We start from the raw sequence: 19,128 nt of genomic DNA on the forward strand, positions 1-19,128 counted from the left end.
TTTTCAGAATTTTTTTTAGATTTATTTATTTATTTATCTATTTATTTATTGAGAAAGAGAGGGAGCAGGTGTGCACAAGCAGTGGGGAAGGCAGGACAGAGGGAAAGGGAGAGAGAGAGAATCTCAAGCAGCTGAGTATGTGGAGCCTGACGTGGGGCTTGATCCCAGGACCCTGAGATCATGACCTGAGCCAAAATCAAGAGTCAAATATTTAACGGACTGAGCCATCCAGGAGCCTCTTCAGAAGTCTTTTATAAACATCTCCATATGAACATTTTCCTAAGGTCTAACTATCAGTTTTTAAATTTAATTACAAAAATTTTTAAATATATTTATCTCAGTAGTTATTTTAGAAAGTACTGCTCTGAGTGTCTATTATGAATTATTTTTTCTATATACAGTTCCAAATTTTAAGACTTATTGAATTAGATTTTTTTAGTAGTATAGTTTTACGCTGAAAAAAATCTAATTCCATATAAGAATATTATATCTTCAAAATAACATATAGTCTGTGATGGAGCGGTTAAAAAATAATTATCAAGCTTTAAAAAACTTATGTATTCAAATAATTTGCATCCATATGTATGTCATTAAAATACCAATAGAATTTTTAAAAAAGTAAACTATTAAACCTCCCATTTTGATTGTAATCTATCATTTACTTAGCTTTTACATTTTATTCATTTTTAAGATGCATGTTTTATCTCTGTTCTTTCTGGTAAGGCATACGTCATTGATACTGAGTGGTAAATCTTACACCTGATTTCAAATGTATTACACTTGTCTAAATATTAGCTATATTTGCTTAGTTAAGAGGATATATGTCAGAATCTATATTCTTATTAAGAAGCTTTAGCTGAACTTCCCCTGCCTTTTATTGGTTATGAATTAGTATTCATACTCAAATACTGGTAAATTTGATTTTAAAATAAGCAAATGTACTGTATTACCATGACAGAGTCAAGTGCATTTATACTATCTCTGTTTTGAGCCTGATAACTGTGGTCATCTTAATAATTTACTTACAGAAAATTATTGATAATTGCATATAAGTCCACAAATAAATCTGTGTGATACACCGCATTAATAAAAGAAAGGGTAAGAACTGCATGATTCCCTCAGTAGATGGACAAAATACATCATCCTTTCTTGATAAAAACCCTCCACCACATAGGGACAGAAGGAACATACGTCAACATCATAAAAGCCAAATATGAAAGACCCACTGCGAATATCATCCTCAATTGAAAAAAACTGAGAGCTTTCCCCCTCGGATTAGGAATATGACAAGGATGTCCATTGTCACAACTGTTATGTATCTTGTAAGTTTATAAGGAGATATTGGAAGAATACTCGAGTGAATGTATGACTTTCTATACATCTCTTTTGTTTTTGGAATGTCACTACTTGCATATGATACACAAAATATGCTAATATTTAAAGATGACTACCATTGAGAGTTGGTATCTCTAGGAGTTCTCAAAGAGCAATGCTTTTGAGGATCATCAGGCGACATCCAGACATTCACTTCCTCCAAAATTTCTCAGCAGCATCATATAGTCTTTGTTATAGTACAGCTCTTTCTCTTGATTCCCCGAGAAACTTGATTTGTCACCATCTGTTTATAGAGCCCCATGGGTTAATTCACATCTCACATCTGCAGTGAATACTGTAGCTGCTATGTAGACGGTTTATTTCAAGCTGGTCAGTCTATTGTTTATCTATCTACACTATGACATTTTAATAAGAAACAATTTTTAAAAGGTAGTAGGAGGCATGCAGGGAATTATTAAATTGTTCAGTGACAAAAGGCACTGATGATACCTTTATACCATCATATTAATCATAGAAATAATCTGGCCCGTGGACTGGAGATACTGAAAATGCAACAGTCAAGGTACTCCCACTTGAATATGCCAGGCTAAATACAGCTTCCGTATGCCGTGATAGTCCTTTTCTGTCTTCTGGACTGACCTCCATCCATCCCTTTTCTGATGGGCACATTTCCTCTTCCCCTCTTGAGGGATGTACATATGTCCTGTCAGTGTTCTCCTATCTTGGTCTGTGAACCATTTTACTTCTTTAGGAACACAGTACTTCTACTCTGATTGTTGATGTGTTGAATTTATTGTTTATCAGAGAGCAGTATTATTTTAATTGTTTCAAAATTCTCCTCTTTGCTCCCCCATTGTAGCCCTGATGATATAGGCAGATCTGTAAAAAGCTTTGCAGAGTTTTTATACATGCATATACATTTATTTTTTAAAAATATTTCACTCAATTGTTAAACTTATAGGGATCTACTGGCAAAATTTGACTTGTTGACTGAGGAAAGATTTTTTTTTTATTTGAAGTAATGCCAAACAGGGTGATTTAATTTAAGTGCTTTATAGAATTTTTTACTAAATTTTTTACTAAAATTCAATCCTAGGATAATTGTCTTTCTCTGACTGACTTACTTCACTTAGCATAATACATTCTGGCTCCATCCGTGTCCTTGAAAATGGCAAGATTTCATTCTTTTTGATGACTATAAAGAACATACTGAGGGATGCTGAAGAAGACATGGGTGAAGGATGGGCTAGCTGGGTGGTGGGCATTAAGGAAGGAGGGCACTAGTGATGACCACTGAGGGTTTTATGTAAATGATGAATCATTAAATTCTACTGAAATCAATATTACACTGTATGTTAACTAAAATTTAACTAAAAACCTCAAACAAAATAAAAGATAATAAAATTCAATCCAATAGCCTAGATTTTAGAAATATTTTTGTAGACATAGTTTGAAGTATTATATGGCATAAAGTAAACCAAGACTTTTGAAATGTGGACATAGTGGTAGTGGGCTATTTGCCCCTCAAAAAAGGGTTTGTTTGACCTTGATTTTGTTAAACTGCCTGTAGTGCTTTGTAATCCTGGTTCTCCAGCTCAGGAAGCCCAAGTGTTGCACAGAGGCGTCAGCTCCTTAACTTTGCCCACTGCCAGTCTTTCTAAAGCACTTTCATCAACATTGTACCAGGCCTTTACTTTCCAGGCTAAGATCGACATACCTCATAACACCAACAGCATGAAGTACAGGGCAATGAATTATACTTTTTCCTTGTTTAGAACATCTTTTCTACAAACCACTTTGGAGGTTTTAAAATATATAAGCAGCTTCACTTAAGCAAACATGAAGTAGACATTTTTATATTTTACAAAAGGTTAATAATTGAGTTTGACATGTAGGATATCCAACTCTTAGGCATGGCAGAGCTTTGCTCACATCATACTGATATCTTTAAAATAGGAAGGTTGTTTCACTATGTTTTTTGACACTCCAGGTTGGCTTTAGCTCCCTTCCCACATCCTCTCTTTCTCTGCATGTTTATTCTTTAAAGCGTCTATGTTTCTTAGTTACCATGCCTCTTTCTCTTACTGGCAGGGCATGTTTGTAATTGTCAGGTTATTTCCTCAATATTCCCATTTCCCAGTTCTAGCTGTTTAATCTTGGAACCTTTAGACTCTAGATAGGACTTTTGCCATGATAAACTAGGTCTTATTACATGTGGGCCTTGCAAGAGGATAGCCAGCTGAGGCTGCTTCTTCCTCCCAAAGAAACCCAGTCCTATGATAGAGTGGGCACAGCGAGGCAGCCCATGTCTCTACGAACTCTCAAATTCATTGCCTACATCCCCAGCATTTAAATACTAAGGAACTCCTAGTTCCTTTTAGTAATCTGGGAGGAGGCAGAGTGATGGAGAGGAAAGAAGTAGAAAAGTAGAAGTAGAAAGAAGAGTAAAAGAAGTTTTAATCTTAAAATATATTTTAAAGTATCTCTTAGATGGGCATGTCCCTATAATCCACATAGGCCTCAGATTCTCTTTTCTTTATTTTTAAATTTATCTTAAGAATTTAAGATAATTTAAGAAAAATTAAAATAATTTTTCTTAAGAATACATTTGTTTTATAGGCAAGAATAACTTTGGTAACAAAGATGAAGAAAGCTTTGAAACAATATGATGAGACTAGTCTTCAAGTGTTAATTCATCTCCTTGTCTATAAAACAAGGAAATAGGTCAGAGCGCCAAACTCAAATGCCTCCAAGCTATATCAAAACCTAGGCCAAGTAGAAAGTGCATGCCCCATCTAAAGAGGTCAGCAGCTTCTTGACTTTATTGTCATGGTAAGGAAATGCAGGCCTGGAAATTCTATTTTTAACTTTTCAAGGGAAGCTGCACATCTGGATTTTTATATGAAAATTTATTATTTAAAATGTTAGCGATTAGTTCAAAATCTTGGGAAACAATGTGCAAGACCAATCAAAACATGCCTATAAGCCAAGTCTGCTCCCTAGCCCTTTGGTTAAGATGATGACTAAAGTCTGTCTAAAATTAAGTGATTTTAAAGTCTGTCATTCTGACACTCTCTTGGAGAACGTACAGTGTCCTGGCTGTTGCCAGAAGTAGTACAGAGAAGAAGCTTGGGTGATTGGGTTGAAAGACATGGTTTGGCACCGTCAGTAGGTGCCTAGAGGCTCTCTCTACTCCTCCTAGGAAGGTAACAAGAATGTGTGGGACTTTTGTCTGATGCTAGCAGTGGTAGTGAGTGCTCAGAGCAGCTGCTGTTTACCATCTGGATAGTATCAGTTCTGTGCTGAAGCAGATGGAGTTGAAGTTTTGGCTCAGCATTTGCACCCAGCCTGGGGATGAGTGCAGTAGAAGAATACCAAAGATGTAAGCATTTCTCCTTGGTAGCAGAAAGGATCTTAGTTCTTTTTGTTTCGGTTCTTGCATGTGGGAAGGATATCATCATTCATGAAGCTACCAGCATAAATGGGGCATAGTTTTTCTCCAATTCTGGTAGTGTGGAATTAAGGAAAGAGAATTAAATCAAAGAGCAGCATATTTATGCTGTAGGCACTGCTGAAGTGGCCCTCGGGTAAGCCACCATAAGGCGTATATGTAACCTGTGGTGTTACTAGAGCAACTTGTTGAAAAATTAGAATGAATTACAGGTTTTTGCCAATCACGCAACCAGAGCATGTGTTGGAAAAATTAATATTCATCAATTAGCCTAGTTTTGCTAATCTAAACAACTCTAAATCTTACCTGGGTCTTCTTTGTGAAGCTAATGAAAACAGTAATCCCTCTTTCTAGAAAAATGCCCATAGTAAATATTGTAGTATATGACTTCTGTTGTGACAATTCACCTCTGCCATCATAGTGTGAAAGCATCCATAGACAATAAGATTGGGTGTGGTGGTGTTCTATTAAAACCCGATATTCAAAAACAGGCAGCAGGCCATTATTTGACCTTCAGGCTGTAGTTTGCCAACCCTGGTTTAGAACCTTGATAGCTGTGCTGGATTGGAACGTTAACCAGCAAATACTCCTTCTCCTCTTCTTTGAATGGAGCGTACATCCCAGCTCTGCTGCCTTCGGGCATGGCCTTGAGATATACTTTGGCTGATAGAATATGAACAGACGTGTATACAAAGATTTTAAATGTATTTACATGACCTAGCTTGTCTCATGTGCTCTTGCCACTTGCCATGAAAAGAACATGACCCAGATAGTCCTGGTCCAAGGAGGAAGACAGACAAAGATCAGAGTAGATGGAACACACAGTTTGAAGCCAAGTTCTACTGTCCCCAGAAGCCTCATTGCCCAGCTGAGCCTCTACTAGATAAGCTGAACTTCAGGCAACCTATAGACCTGTGAGCTTGAGAATAAATGTAGATTGTCTTAAGCCACTGAATTTTAGGCAGTTGTTAAAACAGCATAATTATAAAAATAGCTGGCTAATATTATAGTACAGGAAGATATTCATCTAGGCAGGAAGATAGGAATCTCATTTTCAAAAACTGAAACAACAAAAGGGGATTCTCATCTCCTTATACGAAGCCAAGAAAAAGATAAGGAGATGTTTGTCTTTTTTTTTTAATAATTCTCCACCCCACTCCTCATCCCCCATATTTTTTTCCAATAGTTGGAAAAAATCTTGAATTGTAGATTTAGGTTCCTGTGCATACAGCTGATCAATGCGTAACACCCACATTACAGAGGCTTAGCTTTCCTCAAGCCAACCCCAGAGAGGCTCTCAGTACCAAGAACTGAATATTCAGTAGTTCCAAAATTATAACTGGGCGAATATCCAAGCTCTTCCTTAGAAAAAACAGTTGTCGTCTCTTCCATTCAGAGAATTTTGAAAGCCACTGTGCTAGATGGTAGAATGGACTTAGTCAACAGTTGTTTTGTTCCCGCCATGTGCAGTTATACTGTGGTAGTTCCTGGGGCACAGAGGTGTGCAAGTCAAACTCAAGGCCTTTACGTAGCACACTGACCAGCAGGAGAGAGAGGCGAGTAAATGGGTAATTAGGGCACATTGTGGTAAGCAATACCGGAAGTGGCATGTCTACAGTCCCAGGGGAACTTGAAGATGTGCTTGACCCTGCCTGGGGATTGGAATGTGGCGAGCATTTCAGTGACGTCTTCCTGGAGGAATCCACACTTGAATCTTGGGAGAACAAGGTTAGCATGAAGTCCTATGACTGTAGAGTTGGAAGGGGCTTTATGTAGTACTCTTCTCTTTTTTTATACATTAAAAGGAAGCTCTCCCTTTTAAGATTTCCCTCTGTCCTAGGGAAGGATCAGTCTGATAAGAATCAATCTGCTCACGACAGTCTGTGCTTTGAGTAACTATTGTTGAAGGTATATAAATATCTATAAATTTTAGCTAGTTAGCAGTTGTGCACATGCATCTAAAAAATAATGTAATGATCCTCATTTCTCAAGGCAGGTGCATACCATCTGTATGGTGTCAGGTTTTAGTTCGAAATAGACTCGATTTCTAGGGTTCGTGTTTTGTTACCATTTTTTATTCATGAGGAGTTGGCTCAGGGAAGGAGGAGTGAATGAGCCTGAGAAAATGATCTAATTACCTTGGAAGTGATTTTCTTCCTAAAAACAGTCCTGAGTTTCAGTTGTGAATTCATTGGATTGTCTGTACAGTTTAGTAGACTTGAGAATTTTTAGATACAGTTGCTAATAGAATATTAGGTTGGTTTAAACACTATTTAGATTGGTTTTTCTTACTGTAGAATGTATTGTTACAGAAATAGGTCTGTATTTATCCGGGTTCAAATTTAGAGAGCATTTTTGGTGTCTTTTTGAACTCTGAAATGTGTGTTTCATCACAGAAAACACAGTTGCTTTCCTTTTTATTGTTTCAGAATTAACTCCTAGAAGCCTGGCATGTAAATTTAGTGTTTTGCAAACTTTGTTTTAAGAGCAACTATACTGGGGAATATGCCAATGTTATTCCTTCCCCTAGGATGGTAATGATCTCATTGAGAAAGAAATTGTGTATAAATAATTTTGGTTTTTGGAATTTTAAATTTTTTTTACAAAGCACTGCAGTGGACTTCTTTGAGCTTTTCAGAACGTCCAAGATGATGTTATCTACTGTCACCCGGATGTGTTGAAAAAGTAGGGAAGAGCCTCATAAAGTCCTGGGACATCTGTCCAGGACTATAAAAATATTACGTTTGAATTTAGTCCTTCCTGTTGTAAATATACTATGTACAAAATAGGGAATCTGAAAATATGGAAAAGGAAAAGGGGGGATATAATATTATCAGGGAGAAATAATCAGTATTAACATTTGATATGCTTCATATGTACATTCTTTTAAAAATTTGGTTTTATTTTTACAAAATTGTGAACATACTCTGTATGTGTATGTGTGTTCCATTTAATATTCAGAGTTTAGGCTAGTTACTATTGTAATATAAGCCTTCTTCTGACTTCTAAATACTGTATAAGTATTTCAATGACTACTGTGTCTGTACTATGATTTATCTATTTATCTATGATTATTACCTTTCTGTTAGATATTTAGATTGTTTTCTAACCAGAACTATTATAGATATATAATGATAAGGTCTGCTTAACAGAGACACATACACAGTTCATAAATATGTAAGTGTACATAAGTGTATAGCATTTTGAATATTCACAAATCAATATACCACTGAAACCACAACCTACATCCATGCTAGTACTACTCAAGCCAAGAAATGGAATTTGATCAAACTTGTGAGCTCTAGTCAACTTCTTGCTCAAGAGTAATCACAAACCTGACCTCTAATGACATAGATCAGTTTCTGTCCTGAAGGTCTATAGTTAATTTTCTCTAGGTTTGCTGAAGTAAGATTACTAGCCCAAGAAGGATGAATATTTTAAAGCATCTTAGTTTATGTAACCAAATTGCTTTCAAAAATGTTACTTCGTTTTATTACCACATCTATGAAAATGTGGGAAGGACTTTTGTTCCCGAATGTGGAAAGGGAGAGAAGTGAGGGTCATGTGTAAAGAAATAGTTCTGGACTGTGAATAGGACCAAGTGGGACTACAGTGCTTTAGGAAAATCTCAGCAGTCTGTTAACAAATTCTATTTTACATACCTTGAAAATGCTTTTCTTTATCTGGACATCACCAGTCACTATGCTAGAAAGAAAGGAATCTGCATTTTTCCTAGATCTGGACAAAAGTGGCACACAGACTTCTGCTTGCGATACATTGGCCAAAGAAAGGCTCATGAGGTTGATAGAGCCAGGGGTATAGAATCCTCCCGTGGGGAGAGATGCTGTGGGAGGGAAACGGGAATATTTGGTAAACGACACTGTTCACCATACTGTTTCATGACTTTGCATCACCTGTGAGGTGATCAGACCACTTAGATTACTAATCTTTTACCTTTATTATAGAAGCACATCCTGATCTTGGGGAGAGATGGCCCTGGATCTCTAGATAGAGCTGTAACTTGTGTAATTAGCACAGAGGTGTTTGCATAATGCTGAACTTTGGTGGTGGTGGTGGGGGGTGTACTTCCTTTGCAAGAAGAGGCCAGGAAACATGCTTACTCATTCAGAGGTGATGGGGAAATGCATTTCCTCTTCAGGAATATGTTTTTCCTGTCTAGTTTAGATATTCTGGTTACCTACTGTCTGGGGAGCTTTCAGAAAATGTTTTCCTGGTTCAGGAGAAATGACACAGAGTTGGAAAGGTTTTCTCCCTGGCACAGCAAAGGACGGGTCTGCTCTGGATTATCAGTTATACCTTTCTCATGTGGTTAGCATCCTGTCTTCTCTCTTTAATACTGTAAATTCGCATTCTTCTTTATTTCATTCATTTCTGTAACAGCTCTTTTGTAGTATTGATTGATAACATCTAGAATTGCTTCCTATTTCACTTTCTCTTTATTGTCTTCATCAAAACAAATGTCTTCAGTTAAGACACTGTTGCTCATTAAAGAAACAGTTGCACGGTGGTGGGTGGTGGGGCTGGCATGGTGGTGGTAGGTGAGCTCTGATTTAACACAAAGCTCTCCTTTCTCTAGGGATGGTGAAGTTGGAAAAAGGCTCCTTTAACCTTCCTTCAGGATGAACCCCCTGCAAGAAGACATGGAAAACGCTCTCACAGGGAGCCAGAGCTCTCACGCTTCTTTGCGCGACGTCCATTCCATCAACCCTACACACCTCATGGCCAGGATTGAATCCTATGAAGGAAGAGAGAAGAAAGGCATATCTGATGTCAGGAGGACTTTCTGTTTGTTTGTCACCTTTGACCTCTTATTTGTAACATTACTGTGGATAATAGAGTTAAATGTAAGTGTTTTTTTCCCATGACTTTATATAAGAGTTGTTTCCGAGACAGGAAACAATTTTCTTATTTTTCTCATCATTTCTGTCTCATTTCGTGAATTCCATGTTCTTTTCCAGCTGATTTTGACTTTTCTTGTGCTGTATTGGCATGTTTTAAAGCAAAGCCAGAAAAAAAAAATAAAGCAAAGCCAGGTCATTTAAAACTCACTTTGAAGTTTGAATTCATGGTGTTTTGCTCTATACCAGGAGTGAGCAAACTGCAGCCTGGGGGACAGATTCATCTGGCCTTTTTTATAAAGTTTTATTGGAACACAACCCTGCCCATCCATTTACCTATTGTTCATGACTGGCATTAGTGCTCAGTGCTTGACTTGAGTATTTATTTCCTGACCCTTTTCTTGTTCCAAAAAGGTAACATGCCTCTGGAATATGTTTTAGCTGTTAAACCTACTTTTTCTAATCCCCATGTTTGAGATTTTTCATGCATTCTTTACTGTTTCAGAAAGGGACTATTCATATTTTATGGAAAAAAATGTTGTAGAAACATTTGGAGGTTTATCTCTGTCTTGTCAAGTCTATGCAGTTATATTATCATATAATTGTCTGGACTAATACTGTCCAATGGAAATATGATGCAAGCCTCACAGATGATTAAGTTCTCCAGTTGCTACATTAATAAAGGTAAAAATAAACAGATGAAAATACATTTAAATAATATATTATATATCACCCAATAGATTTGTTTTCTCCCAAAGCCTTGGCTCTGTTTATATTCCTTACCAACAAATAGGAAACTTCCAGAATGCTTTCCTCACAGGCAAGAGTTGTTTAAAACCAATCAAGCCAGTGATAAGACATCGTAATTTAGAAACATCGTAATTTAGAATATTTTTTATTATTTGTCCCACATGTATACTTTAAAGACAATATTTAAATTAATATGTATTTCAAAGGAGTTAAGGTTTCCAAAGCTAATGACTGTGTATTAAGAAATGAAAAGAAATACATCTTTTAACAGGAAAGCATAGCAGTAGTTTTAAGGGAACTCACTTAAAAATTTTAATTTTAATTTAATTTAATTTTAATTTTAATGACAGCACAAAATCAAAGCATTTATTGATGTACCAGTAATATCACTATCTGCTTTTAAGTGAGTGAAATTGTGGGGGGGGGGGGATCACACTATCTCATCCTTTCTTATTGCTTCAACAAAATTGAAATGGAAGTGAAGTGGACTGTGCACTGTTATTCATCATAGGGGATCGGTTTTTGCCTGTATGCAACATGTTATAAAAAAAAAAATCACTAGGCCTTGCAATTAAGAAAGGTATTTTTATTTAATTTTTTTATGAAGTATAATGAACATATACAGTGGTATATTAGTTTCAGAACATAATGATTCAACATTCCTGTATATTACTCAGTCCTCACAATAAGCATAGTCGCCATCTGTCACCAGACAACAATATTGCTGTCTCACTGACTATATTTCTTATGCTGTACTTTTTATCTCTGTGACTTATCTGTTTTGTAACTGGAAGCTTATGCCTCTTAATCCCCTCTATTTCATGCATCACCCCACCCACCTCCACTCTGGCAACCATCAGTTCTCTGTACTTAAGAGTCTGTTTTGTTTATCTCTTTGTTTTCATTTGTTCATTTATTTTGTTTCTTAAGTTCCACATGTGAGTGAGAAATCATATGGTATTTGTCTTTCTCTGACTTACTCCACTTAGCATAACACCCTCTAGGTCCATCCACATTGTTGCAAATGGCAGGATCACATTCTTTTTCATGGCTAATATTCCAGCATGTGTGTGTGTGTGTGTGTGTGTGTGTGTGTGTGTGTGTGTGTATACACCACATCTTCATTCATCTGTTGATGGACACCTGGGTTGCTTCCATTTCTTGGCTATCGTACAATGCTGCAGTAAACGTAGGGGTGCATATATCTTTTCAAATTAAGATATGTGTTTTAAGACTCAACTTTTCCACTGACTACTAGTTACCCCTGTTGGAAAATTAAAAGACTAAATAAGAATATAGTAAAATAGCACATCTTGACCTTTTAAGCAAAGATTTATTTATTTATTTATTTATTTATTTATTTATTTATTATTATTAATAAATGATTTATTAACATTTAGTTTCTAATTCGGTTTGTTTTATATTGTCAGTCCTGACCTGGGTTTTTCATCCCTTTAATTTGTGGTCTGTCTCTAAATCTAATCACTCACATCCATTGTTCTTTTTACATGTCTCTATGTTTCCTGAGTGCTAGGGCATAGGGCATGGTGAACTCCACAAAAAAAATTATATAAGATTTGAAGTTTGGCTGAGGAGATAAGACACGTATCTTATACTGCCTTGTAGTGTTGGTCTTGAAAAGAGGAAAGAAATAGCACAAAGGGTGTTAGGCTTTTGGCAGAGTAATGGGACCTAGCTGTCCTATGCAATCATAACAGTAACCAAAATACTTTGCCCTCATCTATGACTTTCAAAGTAGCCAGTTTTCCTCCTTGCTTCAAGGAAGCAGGATTCTCAGGCCAAAAATGAAGACTCATTGTTTATTAAGTTGCTTGTTTGTTTTGTATTTCTCACGCTCCACATCCAGGGGAAAAGTAAGCCCTGTCAAATCTGCTTGTAGAATATATCCAAAATGTGACCTCTTCTTTCCATTCCTATAGTTGGTCCCCTCAACCATGCCGGTGCTAGCACTCATCCAAACTACTATACCAGAGGCCCAGCCGATTTCCCTATTTCCACTCTTGTCCTCCTCATGCCCATTCTCCTCACAGAAGCCAGAGGGACTTTTAAAAGTAAAAACACAAATCAGATAATGTTACTTTCTATTTATAACCCTTCACTGACCTACCAGAGCACTTTGAATAAAATCCAAATGCTGTAACATGGCTTGCACAGCCCCAAGGAGCTTCCAGACTTCCTTCCCCACTCTCTGTTCTGGTCCACCCAGAGCAGCCCAGACGTGCCTCCTGGTCTCACAGTGTAACAAACTCTCTTCTCTTGGGGGCCTTTATACTAGTTGTTCCTTCTAAATGAAATGGTTAATTGCCTTTATCTTGATGCAGATTCTGACTATCATGCTGGTAATCTGTCAGTTTAAATATCACCACAGAGAAGCTTTCCATTTACCACTGGACCAAAAGAAGTCAACCATTACTGTGTCACCCTGCTCTGCTTTGTTCTCTGCATGGCACTTATTTTCTTGTTTGTCATCTCTCACTGCTTGGTAGAATGTAAGTTCCATAAAGACAGAGATACTATTTTGTTTACTAAAGTATTCATTGTATTTAGAACCATACTTGACGCTTAATACGTTTTCAGCAAATATTTGGTGAATGGATAAAGATCTTGTGGCAGTGGTTTGCCAGTTGGATTACCTTGCGGACAGATTGGTTCTAAAGCTGTTAAAGGAATCCCATGTACAGTGGTGGGACTAGGAAAGAAAAAGCTAACCTTAGAGAAATACTAAAAAAATAAGTATGCTGATAGAGTTACCGATAGGCTGGTTTTATCATCCCCGGGGTCCAAAAACGACTCTGAAGATTTCTCGTGTTGGAATGTAGAAGAACAGGATGAGCTCTGTCAGAACTGTGAGGAGAGGTTCCATGTGAAACTAAAGACGAGTCTATAGTGGACACCCTGAGCTAGAGACAAAGATTTTGAAATAAGATTTAGAGTGTAGGTTGGAGCTACAGATGTAGATTTAGATTTCCCTATTTAAAGGCAAGACAAAATCCGTCTTTTTTTTTTTTTTTTAAACTTTTTTTAAAAAAAAGATGTATTTATTTTAGAGAGAGGGAGAACATGAGCAGGGGGAGAATCAGAAGGAAGAAGGAGAATCCCCAGCAGACTCCATGCTGAGTGCGGAGCCTGACATGGGCCTTGATCTCACAACCCCAAGATCATGATCTCAGCTGAAACCAGGGGTCAGCTGCTTAGCCAACTGAGCCACCCAGGCACCCTCCAAATCAGGGTCTTTTAAAGTGTGCAGATACTGTAGAAAACCTTTTTTCTACTGACTGTTGATTGAAGAACTGCATGAGCAGGTTGTTGGCCGTTCTTAGGAGGATAGAGATTAAGAACCCCTCTTTACTGTAGGTCAGTTGGAATAATCATTCTTCTAATATTTGAGATAGTGCTAAGTGTCCTTAGTCTGGAGACACACAGCGATAACACTGCATGATTGTTTGGCTTTTAATAATTATTTTTCTTTGCTCCCAAGTTTTCCATTCTATTTGCTATATAGATCTATATTCAAGCAGGTCAGTAGCTAGTCTGCACAAATTACACAGAAACCGAAACCTCCTTAGGGGATTTTAAAGTACCAAATGTTTTTTATGGTATATTTGCATTTAAGCAACAAATACAAATACTTGTAAAAGTTTCCAAGCCAAGAGGATCCATTCCTTGTGGCAACTTTAATTCCAGTTTGACCAATTAGCAAGCCTTACAAAGGCATTCCTTTTTTTTTTTTTTTTTTTTTATTATTTATGATAGTCATACAGAGAGAGAGAGAGAGAGAGAGGCAGAGACACAGGCAGAGGGAGAAGCAGGCTCCATGCACCGGGAGCCCGACGTGGGATTCGATCCCGGGTCTCCAGGATCGCGCCCTGGGCCAAAGGCAGGCGCACAAAGGCATTCCTTAATTGATTTTCTCCTCATTTATCCAGGTCTTTGGTCCATCACCCTTCACTTTGTCCTTTTTCAGATCATCTCCATCAGTTTGCCAGGATAAACAATGTCTGTACTTCAGATTGGAAATGCCAATTTACTGTTGCATGTCATGTTCCCTAATCCACTGGCCCTAATGATTCTAGTGTCTGCTTGACTACTGCATTAACTGTCAGACACACGTTCCATTACTTGATTTTTTAAAAAAGATTTTATGTACTTATCCATGAGAGACGCAAAGAGAGGCACAGAGACATGGGCAGAGGGAGAAGCAGGCTTCATGTGGGGAGCCCAATGTGGGACTCGATCCCAGGACCCCGGGATCACGACCTGAGCCAAAGGCAGACACTCAACCACTGAGCCACACAGATGCCCTATTATTTCATTTAAAAAATTTTTTTTCTATAAGTGTAATATGTAGAGTTCTGAACTTGATCATTTAAAAGTCATCTTGGTAGGAGAATTGGCAGAGGAAAGTTTGTAATCTTAGGTCTGATTTTCATCATTTATTGTAACTTCAGCACATATGATTGTAGGTCTGGTTTGTCCCTCATTTCATTACCAAGTTAAAAATATATGTTGATAAAAGTGCAGGGTTTTCATATGCCAGGAGCAAATAAAAAAGAAAAACCAGAGAGGATATCTACACTTCCATCCCATGTTATTGATCTTTGCTAAGATTAGAGGACCTGTTGGCCTTCCAAGAGCTAAAACAATGGAAAGTGGTCAGAGAGTGAGGGCAGCTCTGGACGAATGTGAATTGTCTCCCTTAAAATTACACATTTGTATAATTGAAGATTTTATTTAGAAGAAAAAAGAGGCGGTTTTTAAAAACATTTTAATTTGCTAAAATAGGAACTACAAACAAGGCATTGTTTTTCATCATACATTTATATTTGTTGAATAAATGAATTCAGAATTGAAGTGGGAAATGCTATTCAACATTTTTTCTATTAGAGTTAATGAGTATTTTGTTCCTCCTATTTTAACATTTCAGTGTTCTAAGAAAGTAGGCAGAAAAGCGCATACAGAACCTTACATGTATGTTTTCTTGTATTATTTTCACACGTAAATGTCTCATTTTTACTTCTCACTCTCCTTCCTAGGTGAATGGAGGCATTGAGAACACATTAGAGAAGGAGGTGGTGCAGTATGACTACTACTCCTCTTATTTTGATATATTCGTAAGTATTTCCTGTTTTACATTTCACTTCACATATGTGGTTGATGAATCTAACCACAAGTGAATTTCTTCTGAGTCGACCACACACTCTATGCCATTCTCTTTCCCTCTCTTGAACCCTGGTTTTCCTTCCCTCTCAGTTTCCGGACCAGTCAGTGCACTCTCACTCTCTTTGTAATGAATCGTCTTGTCACAGGAAGGAAAGAAAATGATTAATGAGAGATAAGGAAGGGCAACAGAAGGAGCCTTTTTTAAAAAATATATATATTTTTTATTGAAGTTCGATTTACCAACATATAGTATGATACCCAGTGCTCATCCTGTCAGGTGCCCCCCTCAGTGCCCGTCACCCAGCCACCCCATACCCTCACCCACCTCCCCTTCCACTACTCCTTGTTCATTTCTGAGAGTTAGGAGTCTTTCATGTTTTGTCACCCTCTAATTTTTCCCACTCATTTTCCCTCCTTTCCCCTATAATCCCTTTCACTATTTTTTACATTCCCTGTATGAGTGAAACCATATAATGATTGTCAGAAGGAGCCTTTATTCTTTTCATAGAAGCCAGTGACCCACCCTAATCACTAACAGGAAAATTGACCTCTTTATATAACAACACGATGAAAATGCCATTCCTTTCCTGCCTTGAGATAGATTTCTGAGTGTACTTCATTAATATACAACATTTCATTTTTCTATAATTGGAGTTTTCAAGGAAAGTTATCTGTTGATAATTCTGGGCAACCTTAGTTAGTTGTAGAACTACACAGATGTGATTCTCTATAGACAAGGCCTTCATTTCATTCAAAAGAATGCTTACAATCTTTCCAGGGCACACTGTGACGCGCACTGGGTTTGGTATATCTCCCCAGTATCTTTTTATAGTTGATAGTGTAAGTAAATCAGATTGTAACATCATGTTAGGTGTAGTGTGGGCAATTCATATTCACCATGAATTCCTCCAAATTCATTTTATCTACTTTGTTCACTACCTTCAGAAGCTTTATGCACAGTTGTTAAGAGCACGACAGTCAGAAAAACTTGGGTTTGATTCACACCACTATCACTATTTGTACATCTTTTAATATATTGGGTCTAAACTTCAGTGTTTTCATATGTAAAATAAGATTACCCTAGTTCTGAAAAGTAAATGAAATAATGCATGGAAAACATTTAGGCCAATGATTGATACATCCTGGAAGCTCAGAGAACCACCTGCTGTCACTATCATCATCATCATTTTTGGTTGAGAATTTTCATAATTGAGTAATTATATTTTCTAGACTATAGAAAATATAGACTATATTTTCAGACTACACTAGAAGGCTTTTTTTGTTGTTGTTTTATTTCTGAAGGGGCCTGCAGAAGTGTGTATGGGGAAGGAGCTGTGACTCCCAGTAAGCAGAGGTTAGGGTTCCCTGTCATTGACATCTTGCAACCCAAGTAGTTCCATTTTTCTCTGTATGATATGTTTGACTTCCAATAAGATTGTGTTGAAAAAGTGTTTGGTTGCTACAGAATATTTGGAAAATCACTAATATAATTTTAATTCCCTCATTTTTCCAAGTGAGGAAATTGAGTTTCTTTGGTTCGGTGTCTTGACTCATCCCAGGTCATTAAAGTTCGAGGCAGAGAGTGATAGATCCCATATTTCTTGACATTTCTTTCTTCAAAAACAATTGACCTATAATAGCAAGATTGATTTCCCTTTTTCCTCTTCTTTCCCTTGCCGAATTTATGTTAAACTAGCCTCAGCCAGGAAACCAGGCTAATCTATCAGCCAGATCTCTGAGAGTTGTCTGTCCTTTATGCTTAGGAAGTCAGTGGTCCTGGACAAATAGTCAGGGCCCATTAGCTCAGACTAAAAGGACTGACATGTCTGGCCTGGAAATGGACACAGCCTCCAGGAAACCTTTGGACCAGGGAGACTTTGAGATAGAGGGCTGAAGAAGACTTATCCTTTTGCCAAATCCAGAATGCAGGGCTAGAATTAGAATGAATAGAGAAGCTAAACAGTTTGCAGATTGTTGGAAAACACATTTTTAATGAAAACAGCAAATTAAAACAAAACATAACCTGTGACCTTCATTTACGTAAAAGGATCTTAAGTGTGGTCCTCTGGTCAGTGGCTGCAAAAAGGCTGTCAGCCTCCAGCCTTTCAGCAGTTTTGATTAGTGAGAAACTTTTGGCAGACTCCTGCCCTCAGGCACTGCTCAAGAGTCACCTGACTTTTCTCTATCCACAATAGGCATGTCTTCCAAGGAAAATTGGTAAAATCTTACTCTATATGTATTCCTTACTAAATGAGAATTACAAAGACAGCTGTGACATAGTGGTTCAGTAGAGCCCGACCACCTGGGTTCAAGTCCTGGCTTCCTCCCCAAGGAGTTGTGTGACCTTGTATAATTTTTCTATCTACTTTATGTGTATGGTGGGATTAATGACAGTAATTGATACATGGGATTGTTGACAAAGGGATTACATGGGATAATAATACACATGAAGGATTTCACAAATGTCACAGAGCTACCCTAAATAATCGGGTGGTAGCTACTTGGATAGAACTCTCCCAGTACCCCTGTAACCCAGAGCTTTACTAAGTGGACTTTACTAAGAACCTGTCTCTTTCAAAAGTGAGTGTCTGTACCAGGAGTGGGAAAGTCAACTCTGAGAACATTCTCTCCAGTCTTAACAGCAGATCAGAAATATATGTGTACTCAAATAGAAAGGAAAAATAAAATGGTGTTTTATTTTTATAAAAATAAAAATGGTGTTGATAATGGGAAGTGAATTTGAATCCTTATTTGGGCAGTATTACATAAAATCTAAAGCAGAGGTCCCAAATACAGGTCTGTAGCCCAGTGCCAGTCATCAGTTAAGTCAGAATAATAAAGACGCTTTGGTGAGTTCTTCATAAAACTCCATTATTTTATATTTGTATCTGTTTTTTAAAACTTACTTTGTCTTTTTCTTAATACAGCTTTTGGCAGTTTTTCGATTTAAAGTGTTAATACTTGCATATGCTGTATGCAGACTGCGCCATTGGTGGGCAATAGCGGTGAGTATGTCTGTGCGAGTTGTTCATCTTCTCCAGTGCTGGTGGCCCAGGCCTGCTCACAGCAGCAACAGGCTGGGAGAAAATGTGCTTTTCATCTGGGTTGAATTCTGCTAGCTTCAGTAGGTTCAGCACTCCAGGGCTTCTTTCCAATGGCAATGAGTAACTAGCTTTGTCTCAACGGATACTGAGCCAAATGAGGAATATAGAGACCCAACAATGGTTCTTGGCCAAACACCAATGCACCCTCTACCTCATTTTGCAAATGAATGATGAGATCAGTACCTCTGTCATAAAGATACTTGTGAAAATTTCCCCTTTGGTTGAAACTGCTTGGTAATTCTTCATGACTTGTTCTCTCCTTATTTTGATCATTGCCTTTCTTGCTATTTTATTCCCCTCCCTCCAATATCAAAGGGAAAAGTTCCTGTCCTCCTTTTATATTGTTACCTTCAGGCTTCTTGAAGTCAGTGGTGGTTTTTGTTTTGTTTTGTTTTGTTTTGTTTTGTTTGTTTGTTTTGGCAGTGGTGTTTTTAAACATTTATTTACT

At 37.5% G+C, this 19,128-nt stretch overlaps 1 protein-coding gene across 2 annotated transcripts in view; it reads left to right on the top strand.

Annotated features, from left to right (window-relative positions):
- Positions 1 to 19,128, top strand: part of STARD3NL (STARD3 N-terminal like) — a 52,932-nt gene that overhangs the window by 18,947 nt on the left and 14,857 nt on the right. For both annotated transcript variants that reach the window (XM_025984054.2, XM_072760032.1), the window contains 3 exons: positions 9,384 to 9,651; positions 15,450 to 15,527; positions 18,504 to 18,581. In XM_025984054.2, the coding sequence (XP_025839839.1) occupies positions 9,427 to 9,651; positions 15,450 to 15,527; positions 18,504 to 18,581 (381 nt within the window). In that variant the 5' untranslated portion in view covers positions 9,384 to 9,426. The remainder of the gene's footprint in view (positions 1 to 9,383; positions 9,652 to 15,449; positions 15,528 to 18,503; positions 18,582 to 19,128) is intronic.

This window comes from Vulpes vulpes, chromosome 5 (assembly GCF_048418805.1).
Source record: "Vulpes vulpes isolate BD-2025 chromosome 5, VulVul3, whole genome shotgun sequence".
Lineage (NCBI taxonomy): Eukaryota > Metazoa > Chordata > Mammalia > Carnivora > Canidae > Vulpes > Vulpes vulpes.